Here is a 21625-nt window from a genome sequence, read left to right on the forward strand (position 1 = left end):
GATCCACAACAAATATCGTGTCTTGTGTTTTGCTCTCATCACATTGAAGCCTTGCAAGGAAATATCAGGAGAGATTATTATTTGTGTCAGCTGTGAACGTCGCAAATGTAACAAAAAATAGATTTGTAATGTATTTCGTGAACACAGTTCAAGTCCGGTATCTTTGTAAGCTGAACAAACTATCAAACTACAACAGTCTAGTTACTAGACTCTAGTACAATTTAGGGGTTAAAGAGTTGTCATTTCAGTACCACTAGGTAACATATGCATGCACTAATTACACTAAAAATCAAAATACACCACATGCAATCAATCCACGCATAAACATTACACAACGCATTACATACGAACAACATGCCCTTGTTACCACAATTATGACCCCTAAGATAAGTTAAAACTGTATTGTGTGGTATAACGATCCTTGTAACAAATTTAGCCAAATTGATCATACTTTATTGTACCAAACATTTGTAAAGGGCTATCTGCACAAAGATCCTCAGTTAAAACCTGTGCAAAAACGCTTGCCAAACTCTTCCATACATAATTGTGTTGGTGACAATGGACAAATGTTACATAGAATTCAATTCTTGTTTGGTATTGCCTTTAGGACCTTGAGTTGTAAACAAAAGCTAAAGGCCCTTTGTTGTCATGCATCAAAACTACAGACTGTACAGTGGGTGCCGCTCAAAGTAACAATTAAGTGGTGTAACTTGCAAAGTTGGTCTTTCATATCATTCACTTGCATTTGTGATTTAACTACATACTAAACTACAACTCAATAGCAACAGAAACAGTTTAAAGGAAAAGTGACAACATCTACAAAACCAAAATTCACATAAATAAAAATTATCCAGGAAGAAAACTGATGATTTGTAATAATTTTTATGTATTAATAAGTCGCAATTTTTAATAAGTCGTTGTTTGCATAATTTTTGTTTGAATTAAACTTGTCACTTCTAATTATTTTGGTAGAGCTACTAACATAAGAACTCACATCACACAAGGTTTGCTAAATACAGATAGATTGCGCTAAAAAGCACATTTATTAAAAAACAGTGAGATTGGGTTAGTGTCTAACTTAACAAAAACAACAAGGTTTTAGGTTAATTTCACTACAACTAAAAGGTGAAACGAGTTATTTTCAATTTGATCAGAATCATCTTGTGCATTTAGTGCAGTAGTATTGCTCCCATTAGTCCTCATAACGAAGACTACTTATATCGAGCTTGTGCGTTTCTCATGAAAAAGTAGGGACTGCGCATGAAACTCATAAGTAAAAAAAACTTGATATTAAATTCTTTGAATGCAAATTTCCGCCGCGTAAGTTCACTCGGTTAGCCTACAATACAGGGACGGCCAACCCGCGACTCGCGAGCCGCATGCTGCGACCAGGTTTTATGCGGCTCTAACGTCGTTTTATGCGGCTCTTAACGTCAAGTTTGGGGCACTGTGGATTAGTGTGTGGCTATGGCAATTTTGCTTTTGAAAAAACTTACTATTGGTATGGCCACAAACCTTGCCTTCAAACTGCAACCTTATGTGGCAAATGGTTTGACTACGATGACAAATATTTAATTGTTGGACAATAAATGATTGCTTATTGTTGCGTACAATGCGAATAAGACACAAAGCAACAGCAATATTTAACAACGTGTTCCAAATCGAAAACGTTTCAATGCGTTGGTGGTCGGGTTATGACGAACGTAATATTATATGGGCAGTTTGTATCTTGGTCTTGAATTGAGCGATTGTTGGTGTTGAATACATTAGTGACGTCGCAATGAATATAGTTTCGCCAAATCTCGCCGCTACTTTGGGGCGCATGTGCGTTAGTTAAAAATACCACAAGTTTATCAGCAGGTAAATATTTTAAGTAAACAATGTTTGTCAAGTTAGCTTTCAAAAGTTTGTGTGTGACATTTAGAATAAATCTGGCTGAGCAGCGGGGGTCCAATACGTGGTACGCGTGCCAAAAGAGGCAAGTAGAACTGCAAGATAGTTTTGCTGCAATCCATTACTGCGTTCTACAAAGTGTCTAAAATAAATTTGCAATAAAGAGGAGGAGCAGATTACAATACATTGAAGATCAAATGAACATGGTAACCATGGCAAGCTACAAACATTTGCTCGATGCACTTCAAAATCCTTGTATATTAGCAACGTTAGCAAGTTTTAAGCAAACAACAGCCTAAGTCAAAATCCTGACAAGCATACTCTGAACATGAAGTTCCAACACCTGACGTTGTAAGAGTCATTAAAAACGTTTAACAAGTCTCCTTGTTGCAATGCTGACACAAGAAAACTGGCGGATTGGTCGACATAATCACGAGACGGGATGTTGCAATCATGCAACAAACACTTGATAAATCTGAATTGAAGTTTTGTTCTTCTGTTCAAGTTCGATGAAACAACTTTACCCACATGAACGTGTATAAATGTAGAAGGACTGGAAGGGAAAAATCACGGTTTGGCCACCCCTGGCCTATACTTGGTATCACCTTATGCAATCCAGGTATCCGATGACAAAATGCAATTTGAAGTGATGGACTATTAGATAGCCTAAACTCTATCGCATTTAAATTTCTACAATCTTAATCAATAATATACAGTTATAACTTCCCAATACCTTTAAAGATGTATGTTATAATGGAACTTTTAAACGATGTAATCCTATTGGGGAAGTTGTTGACGAATAGGTTGTGTTACATCCCTGGGACCATGAAGTTGCAGCAATAAAGTAGGCTAAAGCTAGATAGGTTTGCTGCAATACATTCACGCATGGTACAACGTGCCTAAAATAACTTTACCATAGTGCGTCAAGACGAAGTGCATATCATCACAACATCTAAGAGCAAATCCAATGGGTTGACATGTTGCAAACATGTATCTTAGTTTACTGAAAATCGTGCATAAATTATATGCTAGCGACGTCAGCAAGTTTCAAGCCAAAAACAGACTATATTAAAACAGAACATACTGTGTAATAACACAATACTTAAATGGTCAAATAGAAAACAATTAGTTGGTCTCGGTCCAACTTTTTGATATCGGTTTCGGTGCATCTTTTGAGACTTCCGTGGGATTATTTCTGTCTTACTAAAAAGTATTTGCGGAACCCTGTATTCTAAAAAAAATTAACCACAGTAAACAAAAATTTCAAAGGAAATTTTTACCGCCCAATATTGCTAAATCAAGGAGCTGATCTGGTTACAAAGTGCAAAATTCTGTAGGACACTCGATTTAGCATTTTTTGCATATATTATTGTGGCTGCAAATCAAAGGTTACATTTTTTGCACTGGCTATCTGGAAAATATATTACTTCATTTTTTTGGTGAGGTAGTCATTCCCGAAAATGGAAAATAAACACTAAATCGGCCACAAGCACAAATAAAGGTTCGTTCTTACCCTAAACAAAAGTTAGCACTTTGATTTGGGTTTTGTATTTTAAACTAATTATTCGAAATGATTTCATTTCATCCTGCAATAAATTAATCCTATCCAGAAACAACTTTCAAAACTTTGTGAAATTTAGACGTCGTGCGTTGCGCAGTATTCACATTGCTTTGCAGAGGCAAGTAGAACTGCAAGATAGTTTTTCTGCAATCCATCACTGAGTTCTGCAAAGTGTATGAAACAACTTTACAATAAAGAGGAGGGGCAAATTAACAGAGCATTGAAGATTAAATCAACATGGTAACCAAGGTAAGTTACAAACATTTCCTCGATGCACTTCATCATCCTTGTATATTAGCAACGTTAGCAAGTTTCAAGCAAACAACAGACTAAGTCAAAATCCTGACAAGCATATTCTGAACATGAAGTTCAATGACACGATACTTGAACGGTCAAAAACCAAACAATGTGTTCAACAACTGACGTTGTAAGAGTCATTCAAAGTCTCCTTGTTGCAATGCTGACACAAGAAAATGTGCGGATTGGTCGACATAATCACGTGACGGGATGTTGCAATCATGCAAGAAACACTTGATGAATCTGAATTACAGTTTTGTTGCTTCTGTTCAAGTTAGATGAAACAACTTAACCCACTTGAAGGTGTATAAATGTAGAAGTGCTGGAAGGGAAAAATCAGTCTGAACTCGACTTTACCAAGGAAGAAATTCATTGGAAAGAAGCGAAGATGAAACTGTTGCTCGTTCTTCTGGCGTGCATTGCCGTGAGTCAGACTCGAAAGGTTGGTGTAAAGGTAACGGAACTAAACGATTTTATCTTTTCTGCAGGCCGCCAACGCTGGCTACTGTTCGTACTCGTACCGCTACTATTACTCGCACAACTTTATTGTGTATCCACCAACCAAGTTTTACCGCTACAGCGTCTACTTCAGAAACGACTGGTGTTCTTACAACTATTACTCCACAATCCTCAAGTATTATCCCAAAGACAACTGTGGCAAGGATGGATGGACTGGTAAGAATATAAACTGCTGCTTAAACAGGCCGTGACAGCCTTAAAAAGAGACTTAAAATAGATGTAGGTTGGTTGAAAAACCAATTTGATTTTTCAAATGACAACGTTGCAATTTAAAGCAGTTGAAATCTTTAGAAGGAGGCCACATTACACCTTAAAGTGCAAATTTGTATTGTTGCGTTTTGAACCGCCAACCAATGAACTTGCCATGCAGAGTCACCAGTGGCTGAAATCGAAACCGAGGCAAAGAACTGTCTTGCTGAAGTTCTCCTGAAGATCGTTACCGAAATGACCACACGAAGAGATTCCTGGCTTGCCAATGTCGACAGCTGCCATGCTGAGTACAAGACTTACTTCAACAACTATGTCTACAAATATTATGCGTACAGAATCAGGTATTTTCTAATACCTTGTTTTCGCGATATTAAATTTTATTGGATGTCAAATTAACATCCTATGGGTATCAAATTTTGTACAGGGTACGCAATTGATTTAAATATTTATTCTAATTTTTGTGCTTAGCTCCGCCACCTCACTTGCTGTGAAGGAAAGTTTGATGGCAGAGAGAGATGAAAGGATCAAAGTGTACTGCGATAAACTTATTGAACTGAGGGACTGTTACTTGAAGCAATACAACGACGCTATTGCTTCCAGGACCAAATGTGTTCAAGACTTCCACGCGAAACTTGTCACAAAGTGAGATGAAAATCGTGCATAAGTTTTAAAAGTAGAACCTGCTAATTTAGCGAAAAAATGTATTTTGAAACTTGAAATGTTTGTTAGGTTAAATAGATACTGTAACCATCAGGTATTTGCCGAACAAGGTATATTGTGATGACATCTGGTAACTTTCTGTGCTGTGTTTCAGTCTCGTTACGTGTTTGACAACCAGGCTGGAAAAGATTACCGAATACGGAGATCAACTTTACCAAAAGGTTTATGAATATCTCGACATCTACTGGAAATACCTTGAATCCGTTGTCAAATGTCGCGCTGACCATTATAGGCGCACTATTGACTGTATTCACGGTAAGAATGTGTCATGCAAAAACCAAACCTACAAAAGTATAACGCGAATCTGGGATTGATACATTTTCGGTGCAAACAATACAGAAGTTTTGTTTCACCTTAATGGTCACGAAACTTTTTTCACAGCGGGCCGGTTAATTTAAATAATGCCGTGTGAGGGCCTAAACTTGCGTGGCGATTTTCATGTGACAGTCAAGTGCTATTGGCCTTTTTACAATACTTTTTAAATTCAGGCGGTGTGGCTGTTAAATTAGAAACTTTATTATGTAGAATGTACAGATGTCTTCTCTAACAAGCAATGTTACTTTATTCTATCACAAGAAACAAAAGAAGACATTGTTTGCACATAATCACTTTTCTTTGCTCTTGTCTGTGATGTAAAAAGACGCGTTTGGGTCATTTCTATGTGTTGTAATTCGATGTGACTGGGAAATCTATCCCTAATACATGTTTGTTTAAAGCGTTTTGGTAAACCAAAACTCAGTTTTGCGGGCCGGGCCGAAACTGGCCCGCGAGCCGTAGTTTGGTGACCCCTGGTATAAACTAATAAAACATTCTTACAAAAAACACAAAATGTCAACGGACTGCGTGCAGCTTCCAGTTACTTCTATGTGGCATCGATTCTAATGTCAGACAATTTGTTTTTCAGGCAAAACATGGATGACCGATAAGGTTGATTATATGATCGACGAATTCGTCAAAAAGGAGTGTGATGATTACAAGATCGGGGAATATGTAACCTACTCTGACCAACTTTATGACGCCAAAGCAAAACTGATGACATTCTACATATGTTCCTACCGTTGTTTCCTTTCCAACTCCTGCCTTCGTTTCTACAAACGTACTTACTACAGATCCTGGTAAGCACTTACGATTATCGGCTTGCAACAGGCTTTATTACAATAGGCGATTTTCCCAAAATGCAAAAAATGTTCAAATTTTAAAAATAGCATTCTGCAACGCCACCATTACCAATTTTTTTGCATAAATTAAGCATAAACATTACTGCCAAAGGTTTGAAAAACATTACTGCCATTTAAGCATAAACCTTACTGCCAAGGTACTGGTGTATATAGAATACATCGTTCAGACGTTTCGCCAATCTCTGTTGTCATCATTAGTGCAGAGAGATTGTCGAAACGTCTGAACGATGTATTCTATGTACACCAGTACCTTGGCAGTAATGTTTATGCTTAAATTACTTTTCAAGTCCGTGTATAGTGAAATCATTACATGTTTTTGAAAGAAGAATTAACTATTTTTGATTGTGTTTTGTCTTTCAATTCGTCGGTTGTGAATATTTTAAATCAAACAATTTATGGCGTGTTTCTTTTTCAGCCAAGCTTTGGGACAATGGTACTGCTACAATAAAATTACCTTCAAGACGATTCGCGGAATCCCAGCATTCAGCTACACTTTGCGCAAGACGACTTACAGGGGATTGAAGACTTGTGACCTCAGTCAGTACTCCAACCTAACGAACAATTAAAATTTGCTGTGGTTAAAAAAAGAATAAAATTGACAACATTGAGTTTAAAATAGCAACAATATTTTTGCCACCCATCATGCATTTAGTTCAAAACCATCGCAGATTCAACATGACTATTTTTCAGGATTTTTGTAGTTAATGTAGGCTACTTTCATGTTATTTCCAACAATCTTTTTGTTCTTTCTAGCCTCACAGCTTAAGGTATAGGAAAGCGTATAAACTTATAACTAAGTTTGATCACAGGAAAAAATTACTCAGATTGATGAAATTATTGATACTTGGCTCTAGTTGATGAAAACAAATTTGTTTGTTTTTTGCAGCCAAACTCCACAAAGCAGCCGAAGATATCAAGGCAGAATTCGTCGCTCTTCTCACTTCCCACGTTGACTGTATTATTACTCAATTCGGTGAATGGAAATTGAAGTGGACCAACTACCACATTGAGTACTGCAACAGATATGATGTGATCATCAGGAAGAGACACGAATGGTGTATCTCTGATCTCAGAGCCCAATACGTTTGTTAGTAAGTAAAGAAAAAAATGGTGTCTTCTATGCAACCTGTCAATTGTCCAATCAGTAGTGTGGAACAAATATTATTCAATTAAGGTAATGTTATGTGATTCTATAGTTCGTTTTCGAATCCACATCGCCATCTATTATGTTCGGGTTGGTTTTCAAGGTTCTATTCTGATTAGATGCCAAATAGTCGATAGCTTACTTTTTTAATCAATTGTGTTTTCTGGACATGTGCGAGGTCTTGCTTCTTTCGCAAAGTCTGCTTCAGTCCAATATAGCACGTTTCCACAACAAAGCCACTAAACTTAGTATTTCCTATTACGGGAAAAATCATCTCAGCTAATTTGTCACAGAAAAGTCTGACAAAACATTTTATTTCAGTAACAACAGCACAGTGTTGACCGCCGAACAAGAAGCCAAGATCGAAGAACTGACCAACGAATTGAAAGAAAAGCGTGAAGCTGCTGTTGATGCGTACAAAACCAAACTTCTTGAAAGTCTTCTCAAATGCATTGATAATTTTGATAAGAGCATCACCGATTACAAAGCCTGTGTGATGGAAACGATCGAAAAAATCATTGGCCAGTACAGCACATGCCTTGAAACCCGTATGACGAAGATTGGCGAATACAGAAAGAGTTTGGAAGAATCCAGAGACAAACAGAGAGGCACTTTGATCAATAACCTGAATGACGTTAGTACTGCTGGGTGTTTATGAACCGTATATAATTTTTTACTCAAAGTGTAAAGTTATGGCAAAAACGCAATGTAGTTTTAAAACAGTTGACGCAAATGAAGGGTGACGTGCATCGATTTATTGTAGGTTTCTGCTTGCTGTTTACAAGAACGTTGTTTCACTTTAAATCAGCATTGAAATGAACGCAGGTAGTGGGATGGTGTCTTAACGACCTTACAAATCCCTCTTATTTGGACAAAAGACAAAAATAAATCGGACAAACTCGTGTTTTAGGCGAAGACTTGTCAGTACGAGGGCTACGTGAAAATCCTGCAGTTCTACAGCGGAGACCCACTTCCAGATTGCGCCTCATACATCGCATACGAATATTTGTACTTGTTGGACGACTATTGCGCTGCAAGGCTTACCGAATTCGACACCTACTGGAAGACTGTGCTCGAACAGCTTGTTCTCCATTACTCGTGTTGCTACAGATGCCGTGTCTCCAACTTCTGCTTGCCAAAGTACCGCTGGGGAAGCTACTATTCATGGACCGTCTGCTACCCAGTTGCTAGATACTACCGTTACAGCTACAAGCGCTACACGTAAGTATAGACACAATATCTAAAACTAGGAATAATAACCATTTCCGTGTTCAAAATCTTATGTTAAGCCGTCACAACATTGCAACGATATATATCTTTATATTATTTTGTGCGTTTAACTTATCAAAAATCACCTAAATGAGGTCTAAATCGAAACTCGCTGGTCCTGTTAAATATAAATAACATTTAATTATTTCATTTTTTTAAATACTGTTCGTTTTGTTTTTAGCACCTACTGTAGCTACCGCATCAGGTATACCCGTAGACACTATACCTACGCCTACTGCTAAACGGGACCGACCTGGTGATTGTGGACAACTTCGTAACATGTTGAATGTTGAAGTAAAATAAAATGATCCACAACAAATATCGTGTCTTGTGTTTTGCTCTCATCACATTGAAGCCTTGCAAGGAAATATCAGGAGAGATTATTATTTGTGTCAGCTGTGAACGTCGCAAATGTAACAAAAAATAGATTTGTAATGTATTTCGTGAACACAGTTCAAGTCCGGTATCTTTGTAAGCTGAACAAACTATCAAACTACAACAGTCTAGTTACTAGACTCTAGTACAATTTAGGGGTTAAAGAGTTGTCATTTCAGTACCACTAGGTAACATATGCATGCACTAATTACACTAAAAATCAAAATACACCACATGCAATCAATCAACGCATAAACATTACACAACGCATTACATACGAACAACATGCCCTTGTTACCACAATTATGACCCCTAAGATAAGTTAAAACTGTATTGTGTGGTATAACGATCCTTGTAACAAATTTAGCCAAATTGATCATACTTTATTGTACCAAACATTTGTAAAGGGCTATCTGCACAAAGATCCTCAGTTAAAACCTGTGTAAAAACGCTTGCCAAACTCTTCCGTACATAATTGTGTTGGTGACAATGGACAAATGTTACATAGAATTCAATTCTTGTTTGGTATTGCCTTTAGGACCTTGAGTTGTAAACAAAAGCTAAAGGCCCTTTGTTGTCATGCATCAAAACTACAGACTGTACAGTGGGTGCCGCTCAAAGTAACAATTAAGTGGTGTAACTTGCAAAGTTGGTCTTTCATATCATTCACTTGCATTTGTGATTTAACTACATACTAAACTACAACTCAATAGCAACAGAAACAGTTTAAAGGAAAAGTGACAACATCTACAAAACCAAAATTCACATAAATAAAAATTATCCAGGAAGAAAACTGATGATTTGTAATAATTTTTATGTATTAATAAGTCGCAATTTTTAATAAGTCGTTGTTTGCATAATTTTTGTTTGAATTAAACTTGTCACTTCTAATTATTTTGGTAGAGCTACTAACATAAGAACTCACATCACACAAGGTTTGCTAAATACAGATAGATTGCGCTAAAAAGCACATTTATTAAAAAACAGTGAGATTGGGTTAGTGTCTAACTTAACAAAAACAACAAGGTTTTAGGTTAATTTCACTACAACTAAAAGGTGAAACGAGTTATTTTCAATTTGATCAGAATCATCTTGTGCATTTAGTGCAGTAGTATTGCTCCCATTAGTCCTCATAACGAAGACTACTTATATCGAGCTTGTGCGTTTCTCATGAAAAAGTAGGGACTGCGCATGAAACTCATAAGTAAAAAAAACTTGATATTAAAGTCTTTGAATGCAAATTTCCGCCGCGTAAGTTCACTCGGTTAGCCTACAATACAGGGACGGCCAACCCGCGACTCGCGAGCCGCATGCTGCGACCAGGTTTTATGCGGCTCTAACGTCGTTTTATGCGGCTCTTAACGTCAAGTTTGGGGCACTGTGGATTAGTGTGTGGCTATGGCAATTTTGCTTTTGAAAAAACTTACTATTGGTATGGCCACAAACCTTGCCTTCAAACTGCAACCTTATGTGGCAAATGGTTTGACTACGATGACAAATATTTAATTGTTGGACAATAAATGATTGCTTATTGTTGCGTACAATGCGAATAAGACACAAAGCAACAGCAATATTTAACAACGTGTTCCAAATCGAAAACGTTTCAATGCGTTGGTGGTCGGGTTATGACGAACGTAATATTATATGGGCAGTTTGTATCTTGGTCTTGAATTGAGCGATTGTTGGTGTTGAATACATTAGTGACGTCGCAATGAATATAGTTTCGCCAAATCTCGCCGCTACTTTGGGGCGCATGTGCGTTAGTTAAAAATACCACAAGTTTATCAGCAGGTAAATATTTTAAGTAAACAATGTTTGTCAAGTTAGCTTTCAAAAGTTTGTGTGTGACATTTAGAATAAATCTGGCTGAGCAGCGGGGGTCCAATACGTGGTACGCGTGCCAAAAGAGGCAAGTAGAACTGCAAGATAGTTTTGCTGCAATCCATTACTGCGTTCTACAAAGTGTCTAAAATAAATTTGCAATAAAGAGGAGGAGCAGATTACAATACATTGAAGATCAAATGAACATGGTAACCATGGCAATCTACAAACATTTGCTCGATGCACTTCAAAATCCTTGTATATTAGCAACGTTAGCAAGTTTTAAGCAAACAACAGCCTAAGTCAAAATCCTGACAAGCATACTCTGAACATGAAGTTCCAACACCTGACGTTGTAAGAGTCATTAAAAACGTTTAACAAGTCTCCTTGTTGCAATGCTGACACAAGAAAACTGGCGGATTGGTCGACATAATCACGAGACGGGATGTTGCAATCATGCAACAAACACTTGATAAATCTGAATTGAAGTTTTGTTCTTCTGTTCAAGTTCGATGAAACAACTTTACCCACATGAACGTGTATAAATGTAGAAGGTCTGGAAGGGAAAAATCACGGTTTGGCCACCCCTGGCCTATACTTGGTATCACCTTATGCAATCCAGGTATCCGATGACAAAATGCAATTTGAAGTGATGGACTATTAGATAGCCTAAACTCTATCGCATTTAAATTTCTACAATCTTAATCAATAATATACAGTTATAACTTCCCAATACCTTTAAAGATGTATGTTATAATGGAACTTTTAAACGATGTAATCCTATTGGGGAAGTTGTTGACGAATAGGTTGTGTTACATCCCTGGGACCATGAAGTTGCAGCAATAAAGTAGGCTAAAGCTAGATAGGTTTGCTGCAATACATTCACGCATGGTACAACGTGCCTAAAATAACTTTACCATAGTGCGTCAAGACGAAGTGCATATCATCACAACATCTAAGAGCAAATCCAATGGGTTGACATGTTGCAAACATGTATCTTAGTTTACTGAAAATCGTGCATAAATTATATGCTAGCGACGTCAGCAAGTTTCAAGCCAAAAACAGACTATATTAAAACAGAACATACTGTGTAATAACACAATACTTAAATGGTCAAATAGAAAACAATTAGTTGGTCTCGGTCCAATTTTTTGATATCGGTTTCGGTGCATCTTTTGAGACTTCCGTGGGATTATTTCTGTCTTACTAAAAAGTATTTGCGGAACCCTGTATTCTAAAAAAAATTAACCACAGTAAACAAAAATTTCAAAGGAAATTTTTACCGCCCAATATTGCTAAATCAAGGAGCTGATCTGGTTACAAAGTGCAAAATTCTGTAGGACACTCGATTTAGCATTTTTTGCATATATTATTGGGGCTGCAAATCAAAGGTTACATTTTTTGCACTGGCTATCTGGAAAATATATTACTTCATTTTTTTGGTGAGGTAGTCATTCCCGAAAATGGAAAATAAACACTAAATCGGCCACAAGCACAAATAAAGGTTCGTTCTTACCCTAAACAAAAGTTAGCACTTTGATTTGGGTTTTGTATTTTAAACTAATTATTCGAAATGATTTCATTTCATCCTGCAATAAATTAATCCTATCCAGAAACAACTTTCAAAACTTTGTGAAATTTAGACGTCGTGCGTTGCGCAGTATTCACATTGCTTTGCAGAGGCAAGTAGAACTGCAAGATAGTTTTTCTGCAATCCATCACTGAGTTCTGCAAAGTGTATGAAACAACTTTACAATAAAGAGGAGGGGCAAATTAACAGAGCATTGAAGATTAAATCAACATGGTAACCAAGGTAAGTTACAAACATTTCCTCGATGCACTTCATCATCCTTGTATATTAGCAACGTTAGCAAGTTTCAAGCAAACAACAGACTAAGTCAAAATCCTGACAAGCATATTCTGAACATGAAGTTCAATGACACGATACTTGAACGGTCAAAAACCAAACAATGTGTTCAACAACTGACGTTGTAAGAGTCATTCAAAGTCTCCTTGTTGCAATGCTGACACAAGAAAATGTGCGGATTGGTCGACATAATCACGTGACGGGATGTTGCAATCATGCAAGAAACACTTGATGAATCTGAATTACAGTTTTGTTGCTTCTGTTCAAGTTAGATGAAACAACTTAACCCACTTGAAGGTGTATAAATGTAGAAGTGCTGGAAGGGAAAAATCAGTCTGAACTCGACTTTACCAAGGAAGAAATTCATTGGAAAGAAGCGAAGATGAAACTGTTGCTCGTTCTTCTGGCGTGCATTGCCGTGAGTCAGACTCGAAAGGTTGGTGTAAAGGTAACGGAACTAAACGATTTTATCTTTTCTGCAGGCCGCCAACGCTGGCTACTGTTCGTACTCGTACCGCTACTATTACTCGCACAACTTTATTGTGTATCCACCAACCAAGTTTTACCGCTACAGCGTCTACTTCAGAAACGACTGGTGTTCTTACAACTATTACTCCACAATCCTCAAGTATTATCCCAAAGACAACTGTGGCAAGGATGGATGGACTGGTAAGAATATAAACTGCTGCTTAAACAGGCCGTGACAGCCTTAAAAAGAGACTTAAAATAGATGTAGGTTGGTTGAAAAACCAATTTGATTTTTCAAATGACAACGTTGCAATTTAAAGCAGTTGAAATCTTTAGAAGGAGGCCACATTACACCTTAAAGTGCAAATTTGTATTGCTGCGTTTTGAACCGCCAACCAATGAACTTGCCATGCAGAGTCACCAGTGGCTGAAATCGAAACCGAGGCAAAGAACTGTCTTGCTGAAGTTCTCCTGAAGATCGTTACCGAAATGACCACACGAAGAGATTCCTGGCTCGCCAATGTCGACAGCTGCCATGCTGAGTACAAGACTTACTTCAACAACTATGTCTACAAATATTATGCGTACAGAATCAGGTATTTTCTAATACCTTGTTTTCGCGATATTAAATTTTATTGGATGTCAAATTAACATCCTATGGGTATCAAATTTTGTACAGGGTACGCAATTGATTTAAATATTTATTCTAATTTTTGTGCTTAGCTCCGCCACCTCACTTGCTGTGAAGGAAAGTTTGATGGCAGAGAGAGATGAAAGGATCAAAGTGTACTGCGATAAACTTATTGAACTGAGGGACTGTTACTTGAAGCAATACAACGACGCTATTGCTTCCAGGACCAAATGTGTTCAAGACTTCCACGCGAAACTTGTCACAAAGTGAGATGAAAATCGTGCATAAGTTTTAAAAGTAGAACCTGCTAATTTAGCGAAAAAATATAATTTGAAACTTGAAATGTTTGTTAGGTTAAATAGATACTGTAACCATCAGGTATTTGCCGAACAAGGTATATTGTGATGACATCTGGTAACTTTCTGTGCTGTGTTTCAGTCTCGTTACGTGTTTGACAACCAGGCTGGAAAAGATTACCGAATACGGAGATCAACTTTACCAAAAGGTTTATGAATATCTCGACATCTACTGGAAATACCTTGAATCCGTTGTCAAATGTCGCGCTGACCATTATAGGCGCACTATTGACTGTATTCACGGTAAGAATGTGTCATGCAAAAACCAAACCTACAAAAGTATAACGCGAATCTGGGATTGATACATTTTCGGTGCAAACAATACAGAAGTTTTGTTTCACCTTAATGGTCACGAAACTTTTTTCACAGCGGGCCGGTTAATTTAAATAATGCCGTGTGAGGGCCTAAACTTGCGTGGCGATTTTCATGTGACAGTCAAGTGCTATTGGCCTTTTTACAATACTTTTTAAATTCAGGCGGTGTGGCTGTTAAATTAGAAACTTTATTATGTAGAATGTACAGATGTCTTCTCTAACAAGCAATGTTACTTTATTCTATCACAAGAAACAAAAGAAGACATTGTTTGCACATAATCACTTTTCTTTGCTCTTGTCTGTGATGTAAAAAGACGCGTTTGGGTCATTTCTATGTGTTGTAATTCGATGTGACTGGGAAAACTATCCCTAATACATGTTTGTTTAAAGCGTTTTGGTAAACCAAAACTCAGTTTTGCGGGCCGGGCCGAAACTGGCCCGCGAGCCGTAGTTTGGTGACCCCTGGTATAAACTAATAAAACATTCTTACAAAAAACACAAAATGTCAACGGACTGCGTGCAGCTTTCAGTTACTTCTATGTGGCATCGATTCTAATGTCAGACAATTTGTTTTTCAGGCAAAACATGGATGACCGATAAGGTTGATTATATGATCGACGAATTCGTCAAAAAGGAGTGTGATGATTACAAGATCGGGGAATATGTAACCTACTCTGACCAACTTTATGACGCCAAAGCAAAACTGATGACATTCTACATATGTTCCTACCGTTGTTTCCTTTCCAACGCCTGCCTTCGTTTCTACAAACGTACTTACTACAGATCCTGGTAAGCACTTACGATTATCGGCTTGCAACAGGCTTTATTACAATAGGCGATTTTCCCAAAATGCAAAAAAATGTTCAAATTTTAAAAATAGCATTCTGCAACGCCACCATTACCAATTTTTTTGCATAAATTAAGCATAAACATTACTGCCAAAGGTTTGAAAAACATTACTGCCATTTAAGCATAAACCTTACTGCCAAGGTACTGGTGTATATAGAATACATCGTTCAGACGTTTCGCCAATCTCTGTTGTCATCATTAGTGCAGAGAGATTGTCGAAACGTCTGAACGATGTATTCTATATACACCAGTACCTTGGCAGTAATGTTTATGCTTAAATTACTTTTCAAGTCCGTGTATAGTGAAATCATTACATGTTTTTGAAAGAAGAATTAACTATTTTTGATTGTGTTTTGTCTTTCAATTCGTCGGTTGTGAATATTTTAAATCAAACAATTTATGGCGTGTTTCTTTTTCAGCCAAGCTTTGGGACAATGGTACTGCTACAATAAAATTACCTTCAAGACGATTCGCGGAATCCCAGCATTCAGCTACACTTTGCGCAAGACGACTTACAGGGGATTGAAGACTTGTGACCTCAGTCAGTACTCCAACCTAACGAACAATTAAAATTTGCTGTGGTTAAAAAAAGAATAAAATTGACAACATTGAGTTTAAAATAGCAACAATATTTTTGCCACCCATCATGCATTTAGTTCAAAACCATCGCAGATTCAACATGACTATTTTTCAGGATTTTTGTAGTTAATGTAGGCTACTTTCATGTTATTTCCAACAATCTTTTTGTTCTTTCTAGCCTCACAGCTTAAGGTATAGGAAAGCGTATACATTATAACTAAGTTTGATCACAGGAAAAAATTACTCAGATTGATGAAATTATTGATACTTGGCTCTAGTTGATGAAAACAAATTTGTTTGTTTTTTGCAGCCAAACTCCACAAAGCAGCCGAAGATATCAAGGCAGAATTCGTCGCTCTTCTCACTTCCCACGTTGACTGTATTATTACTCAATTCGGTGAATGGAAATTGAAGTGGACCAACTACCACATTGAGTACTGCAACAGATATGATGAGATCATCAGGAAGAGACACGAATGGTGTATCTCTGATCTCAGAGCCCAATACGTTTGTTAGTAAGTAAAGAAAAAAATGGTGTCTTCTATGCAACCTGTCAATTGTCCAATCAGTAGTGTGGAACAAATATTATTCAATTAAGGTAATGTTATGTGATTCTATAGTTCGTTTTCGAATCCACATCGCCATCTATTATGTTCGGGTTGGTTTTCAAGGTTCTATTCTGATTAGATGCCAAATAGTCGATAGCTTACTTTTTTAATCAATTGTGTTTTCTGGACATGTGCGAGGTCTTGCTTCTTTCGCAAAGTCTGCTTCAGTCCAATATAGCACGTTTCCACAACAAAGCCACTAAACTTAGTATTTCCTATTACGGGAAAAATCATCTCAGCTAATTTGTCACAGAAAAGCCTGACAAAACATTTTATTTCAGTAACAACAGCACAGTGTTGACCGCCGAACAAGAAGCCAAGATCGAAGAACTGACCAACGAATTGAAAGAAAAGCGTGAAGCTGCTGTTGATGCGTACAAAACCAAACTTCTTGAAAGTCTTCTCAAATGCATTGATAATTTTGATAAGAGCATCACCGATTACAAAGCCTGTGTGATGGAAACGATCGAAAAAATCATTGGCCAGTACAGCACATGCCTTGAAACCCGTATGACGAAGATTGGCGAATACAGAAAGAGTTTGGAAGAATCCAGAGACAAACAGAGAGGCACTTTGATCAATAACCTGAATGACGTTAGTACTGCTGGGTGTTTATAAACCGTATATAATTTTTTACTCAAAGTGTAAAGTTATGGCAAAAACGCAATGTAGTTTTAAAACAGTTGACGCAAATGAAGGGTGACGTGCATCGATTTATTGTAGGTTTCTGCTTGCTGTTTACAAGAACGTTGTTTCACTTTAAATCAGCATTGAAATGAACGCAGGTAGTGGGATGGTGTCTTAACGACCTTACAAATCCCTCTTATTTGGACAAAAGACAAAAATAAATCGGACAAACTCGTGTTTTAGGCGAAGACTTGTCAGTACGAGGGCTACGTGAAAATCCTGCAGTTCTACAGCGGAGACCCACTTCCAGATTGCGCCTCATACATCGCATACGAATATTTGTACTTGTTGGACGACTATTGCGCTGCAAGGCTTACCGAATTCGACACCTACTGGAAGACTGTGCTCGAACAGCTTGTTCTCCATTACTCGTGTTGCTACAGATGCCGTGTCTCCAACTTCTGCTTGCCAAAGTACCGCTGGGGAAGCTACTATTCATGGACCGTCTGCTACCCAGTTGCTAGATACTACCGTTACAGCTACAAGCGTTACACGTAAGTATAGACACAATATCTAAAACTAGGAATAATAACCATTTCCGTGTTCAAAATTTTATGTTAAGCCGTCACAACATTGCAACGATATATATCTTTATATTATTTTGTGCGTTTAACTTATCAAAAATCACCTAAATGAGGTCTAAATCGAAACTCGCTGGTCCTGTTAAATATAAATAACATTTAATTATTTTATTTTTTTAAATAATTTTCGTTTTGTTATTAGCACCTACTGTAGCTACCGCATCAGGTATACCCGTAGACACTATACCTACGCCTACTGCTAAACGGGACCGAACTGGTGATTGTGGACAACTTCGTAACATGTTGAATGTTGAAGTAAAATAAAATGATCCACAACAAATATCGTGTCTTGTGTTTTGCTCTCATCACATTAAAGCCTTGCAAGGAAATATCAGGAGAGATTATTATTTGTGTCAGCTGTGAACGTCGCAAATGTAACAAAAAATAGATTTGTAATGTATTTCGTGAACACAGTTTAAGTCCGGTATCTTTGTAAGCTAAACAAACTATCAAACTACAACAGTCTAGTTACTAGACTCTAGTACAATTTAGGGGTTAAAGAGTTGTCATTTCAGTACCACTAGGTAACATATGCATGCACTAATTACACTAAAAATCAAAATACACCACATGCAATCAATCCACGCATAAACATTACACAACGCATTACATACGAACAACATGCCCTTGTTACCACAATTATGACCCCTAAGATAAGTTAAAACTGTATTGTGTGGTATAACGATCCTTGTAACAAATTTAGCCAAATTGATCATACTTTATTGTACCAAACATTTGTAAAGGGCTATCTGCACAAAGATCCTCAGTTAAAACCTGTGTAAAAACGCTTGCCAAACTCTTCCGTACATAATTGTGTTGGTGACAATGGACAAATGTTACATAGAATTCAATTCTTGTTTGGTATTGCCTTTAGGACCTTGAGTTGTAAACAAAAGCTAAAGGCCCTTTGTTGTCATGCATCAAAACTACAGACTGTACAGTGGGTGCCGCTCAAAGTAACAATTAAGTGGTGTAACTTGCAAAGTTGGTCTTTCATATCATTCACTTGCATTTGTGATTTAACTACATACTAAACTACAACTCAATAGCAACAGAAACAGTTTAAAGGAAAAGTGACAACATCTACAAAACCAAAATTTACACAAAAAAATTTACTTCAGGAAGAAAACTGATGATTTGTAATAAATTTTTATGTATGAAAGGTCATTTTTGCCTAAAAGATAAATGAATTGCCACTTCAAATTATTTTTTAAGAGCTCGAAAGCTGTTTGCCAATGACATAAAAAGTGCAAGAAGCAAAATATTTGTAAAAACATACCATACAAGTCTTGAAGCCTCTTGACAGTTGTCGGGCACAGACAATTTGGATGGTGTCAGTATTATTTGAAAGTCATGTACCACCAGTACTGAGGCATTGTCTCAAAAAACTAATCTAAAAAAGGATATTTAAAATTAACACATGCTTAAGTTGGCAAAAGAGCCATCGTTAGAAGTGGCCTAAACTCCTACCATTAAGTTAGGCAATGCTTGAGTTCAGGGGCGGCTCGTGCTAGGGTGCTGCGGAGCTGCAGCACCCCCTAGATATTTTCACCTACTATTCCTACCACAACAATACAGATAACTTTCATGATACTGATTTTTTTATTCCTAAGTATAATTTTTATAAGTATAATGACCTCCGCCTTGATCAGCATTTTTTTTAAATTATGGCATTAATATGTTATCTATGGTGGAACTGCAGCTCCAGTTTCATGGCGAATCATGACGTTTTGCATTTGTGCGCATGTGCACTTGGAAAAGCTACATGCCGGGCGAAATAGGCGACTGGGTGCTGTGGCTCGCGCAGCTCCACCAATCACGCAGCGTGTGAACCGGTCGTTGTAGTTGTGCTGTTTGTTCCGGGTCTATATTGTGCTCCAAAACCAAACCCGTTTGCTATATTCTAAGTTCGACAGTGAGTACAGTTAAACAATTTTTTGCCATGTTTTAATTTATTTGTTTGAAGGTTAGTCGTGAATTTTTAAGATGACTGTATGTGGGCTTCAGGTTTTGCCACCTTGAAAAGAAAAAGGTCATCTACCACTTTGAAAAGTCACGATTAACCTTTATAATAAAAACCTGAATAAAAAGTTAAGAAAAGTGCGATAAAACATCTTCTATTCCAAATATGTCATGCAGGAATAAGCAACCACAAGAACTACTCACACTATAAAGTTAAATGCCTTACTGAAATTCAGGCAATATTAAATGCAGAACAAACAATTGCTGAAGCAACAGGAATTTTGAAATACCTTAGTGATGACAATTTCAAGTTTTGGTTTCTTAACACACCACATGGACAGTATTTGCAACCAAGTGCAATCTTGTGTATTGATATAATGGACATGTTATGTTTCTTTAAACAGTAGCTGCTAAATTGCTTTGCAGGAAATGTTTCTTAAGAATGAACATTGTACAGGGAAGATAGTAGTGACCACCAAGCATATCCTGTTGTTACAAAAGTTACTGAAACTTTTTGAAGGAAAAGCCTGTTAGTCAGGAATTTCCATGAGTCTCTCAAAGGCAAAACGGTTCTTGAAAAGGATGTCAACACTGAAAAGGATGCAAACTTTTCTAAGCAACACCATTATTTCCAAAAAGACTTGCACTTGCAGTGATAGCACTAAATAGAAAAAAAAAAACAGTTTCTTGGTTGTCATTTGGAAGTCAAGGAAGAAGCTATCAATTATTTTGCTTAAACTATAGTTTTATGATCCATTTTGGTTGTAAAAAACGAGCACAAGGTTTAATAATATGTTTAAAATTTAAGTGAGAGTGTTGTAATTTTCAAAGCTTGCAGAGTTTTGTACTTCAAAAAAGGAATTATAAGCTATTTGCCACCAATTAAAGCAGCAAGTTTAGCAGTTAAGAAGCTTACAAACAATTAATAGTTGCACACAAAAATTAAGAAAAGATGTTGAATAAACAAGTTCTGACACAAATGTAATGTGGTTGTTGAATTTGTCAGTTATGATACAAATAAAAAGCTTTATGGCTATGTTTTTGTCTGGCAATTATAATCTGTGACGTGTAATGGAATATGTTGAAAATGCTGACTGTGGCTATAAGGTACTTTAATGATACATGACCATATTAATGACTGAATAGCAAGTGTGTTAGTTAGTAGTCATTGTTATAACCAGTTTCACTTAAATGTTGTCCAATTGAAATACTTCAACCTTTTTCGACTCATTTATTAATAATTTTTTTCTATATACTGTTGTTGTGTTTTACCGTATTTACAACCGCTTTGTTTCGAGTCTGTGTCACATGTGTTTTTGTGCCACAATATTACTGCATGTTATTGAGTTTGGTCTGTCGCTGTGCAAGTAAACAAAATTCCCCAATGATACCGTCTGCTGTTTACACCCATGTACATTATTGCGTCACAACCCTTACGTCACAAGGGAGTTGCTAATTAAGATTTGTGTTACTTGTTTTTCTGCACAAAACAATGACTAGAAAACTAGAATTGTGGCTTCTCTATATATTGCCGACTTATATTTGTCCAATAAAGGCTAAAAATTGGAGCAGCACCCCCAGAAATTTTAGGCACGGGCCGCCACTGCTTGAGTGGAAATATATAATCAAAACAAAGTCAAGTAATAAAAAAATAAACAAAAAACCTGTTTTGTCAACAATTGCCTTTTCAAAGTTGTTACTCATGTTTATATACAAATATATATATATATATATAT

At 37.0% G+C, this 21625-nt stretch overlaps 2 protein-coding genes and 1 long non-coding RNA gene across 3 annotated transcripts; 2 read left to right on the plus strand and 1 right to left on the minus strand.

The window, feature by feature from the left end:
* The first annotated feature begins 3691 nt into the window (after positions 1 to 3691).
* On the plus strand, positions 3692 to 9097 carry LOC145210410 (uncharacterized). Its single transcript, XM_080079985.1, has 11 exons — positions 3692 to 3703; positions 4240 to 4426; positions 4641 to 4821; positions 4949 to 5122; positions 5295 to 5455; positions 6105 to 6315; positions 6794 to 6915; positions 7265 to 7469; positions 7844 to 8156; positions 8433 to 8743; positions 8973 to 9097. The coding sequence occupies exons 1-11, from the start codon at positions 3692 to 3694 to the stop codon at positions 9031 to 9033; spliced, it is 1938 nt and encodes a 645-aa protein (XP_079936111.1). The 3' UTR covers positions 9034 to 9097.
* A 3130-nt stretch (positions 9098 to 12227) lies between these two features.
* LOC145209047 (uncharacterized) lies at positions 12228 to 21625 on the minus strand. Its single transcript, XR_013854995.1, has 3 exons — positions 19207 to 21625; positions 15931 to 16027; positions 12228 to 13860 (listed from the first exon to the last, which is right to left on the minus strand). It is a non-coding gene; the product is annotated as an uncharacterized LOC145209047 (long non-coding RNA).
* LOC145237542 (uncharacterized) lies at positions 16152 to 18192 on the plus strand. Its single transcript, XM_080100450.1, has 5 exons — positions 16152 to 16173; positions 16362 to 16566; positions 16941 to 17253; positions 17530 to 17840; positions 18070 to 18192. The coding sequence occupies exons 1-5, from the start codon at positions 16152 to 16154 to the stop codon at positions 18128 to 18130; spliced, it is 912 nt and encodes a 303-aa protein (XP_079956576.1). The 3' UTR covers positions 18131 to 18192.

Source organism: Phallusia mammillata, chromosome 1 (genome assembly GCF_965637545.1).
Source record: "Phallusia mammillata chromosome 1, kaPhaMamm4.hap1.1, whole genome shotgun sequence".
NCBI classification, from domain to species: domain Eukaryota; kingdom Metazoa; phylum Chordata; class Ascidiacea; order Phlebobranchia; family Ascidiidae; genus Phallusia; species Phallusia mammillata.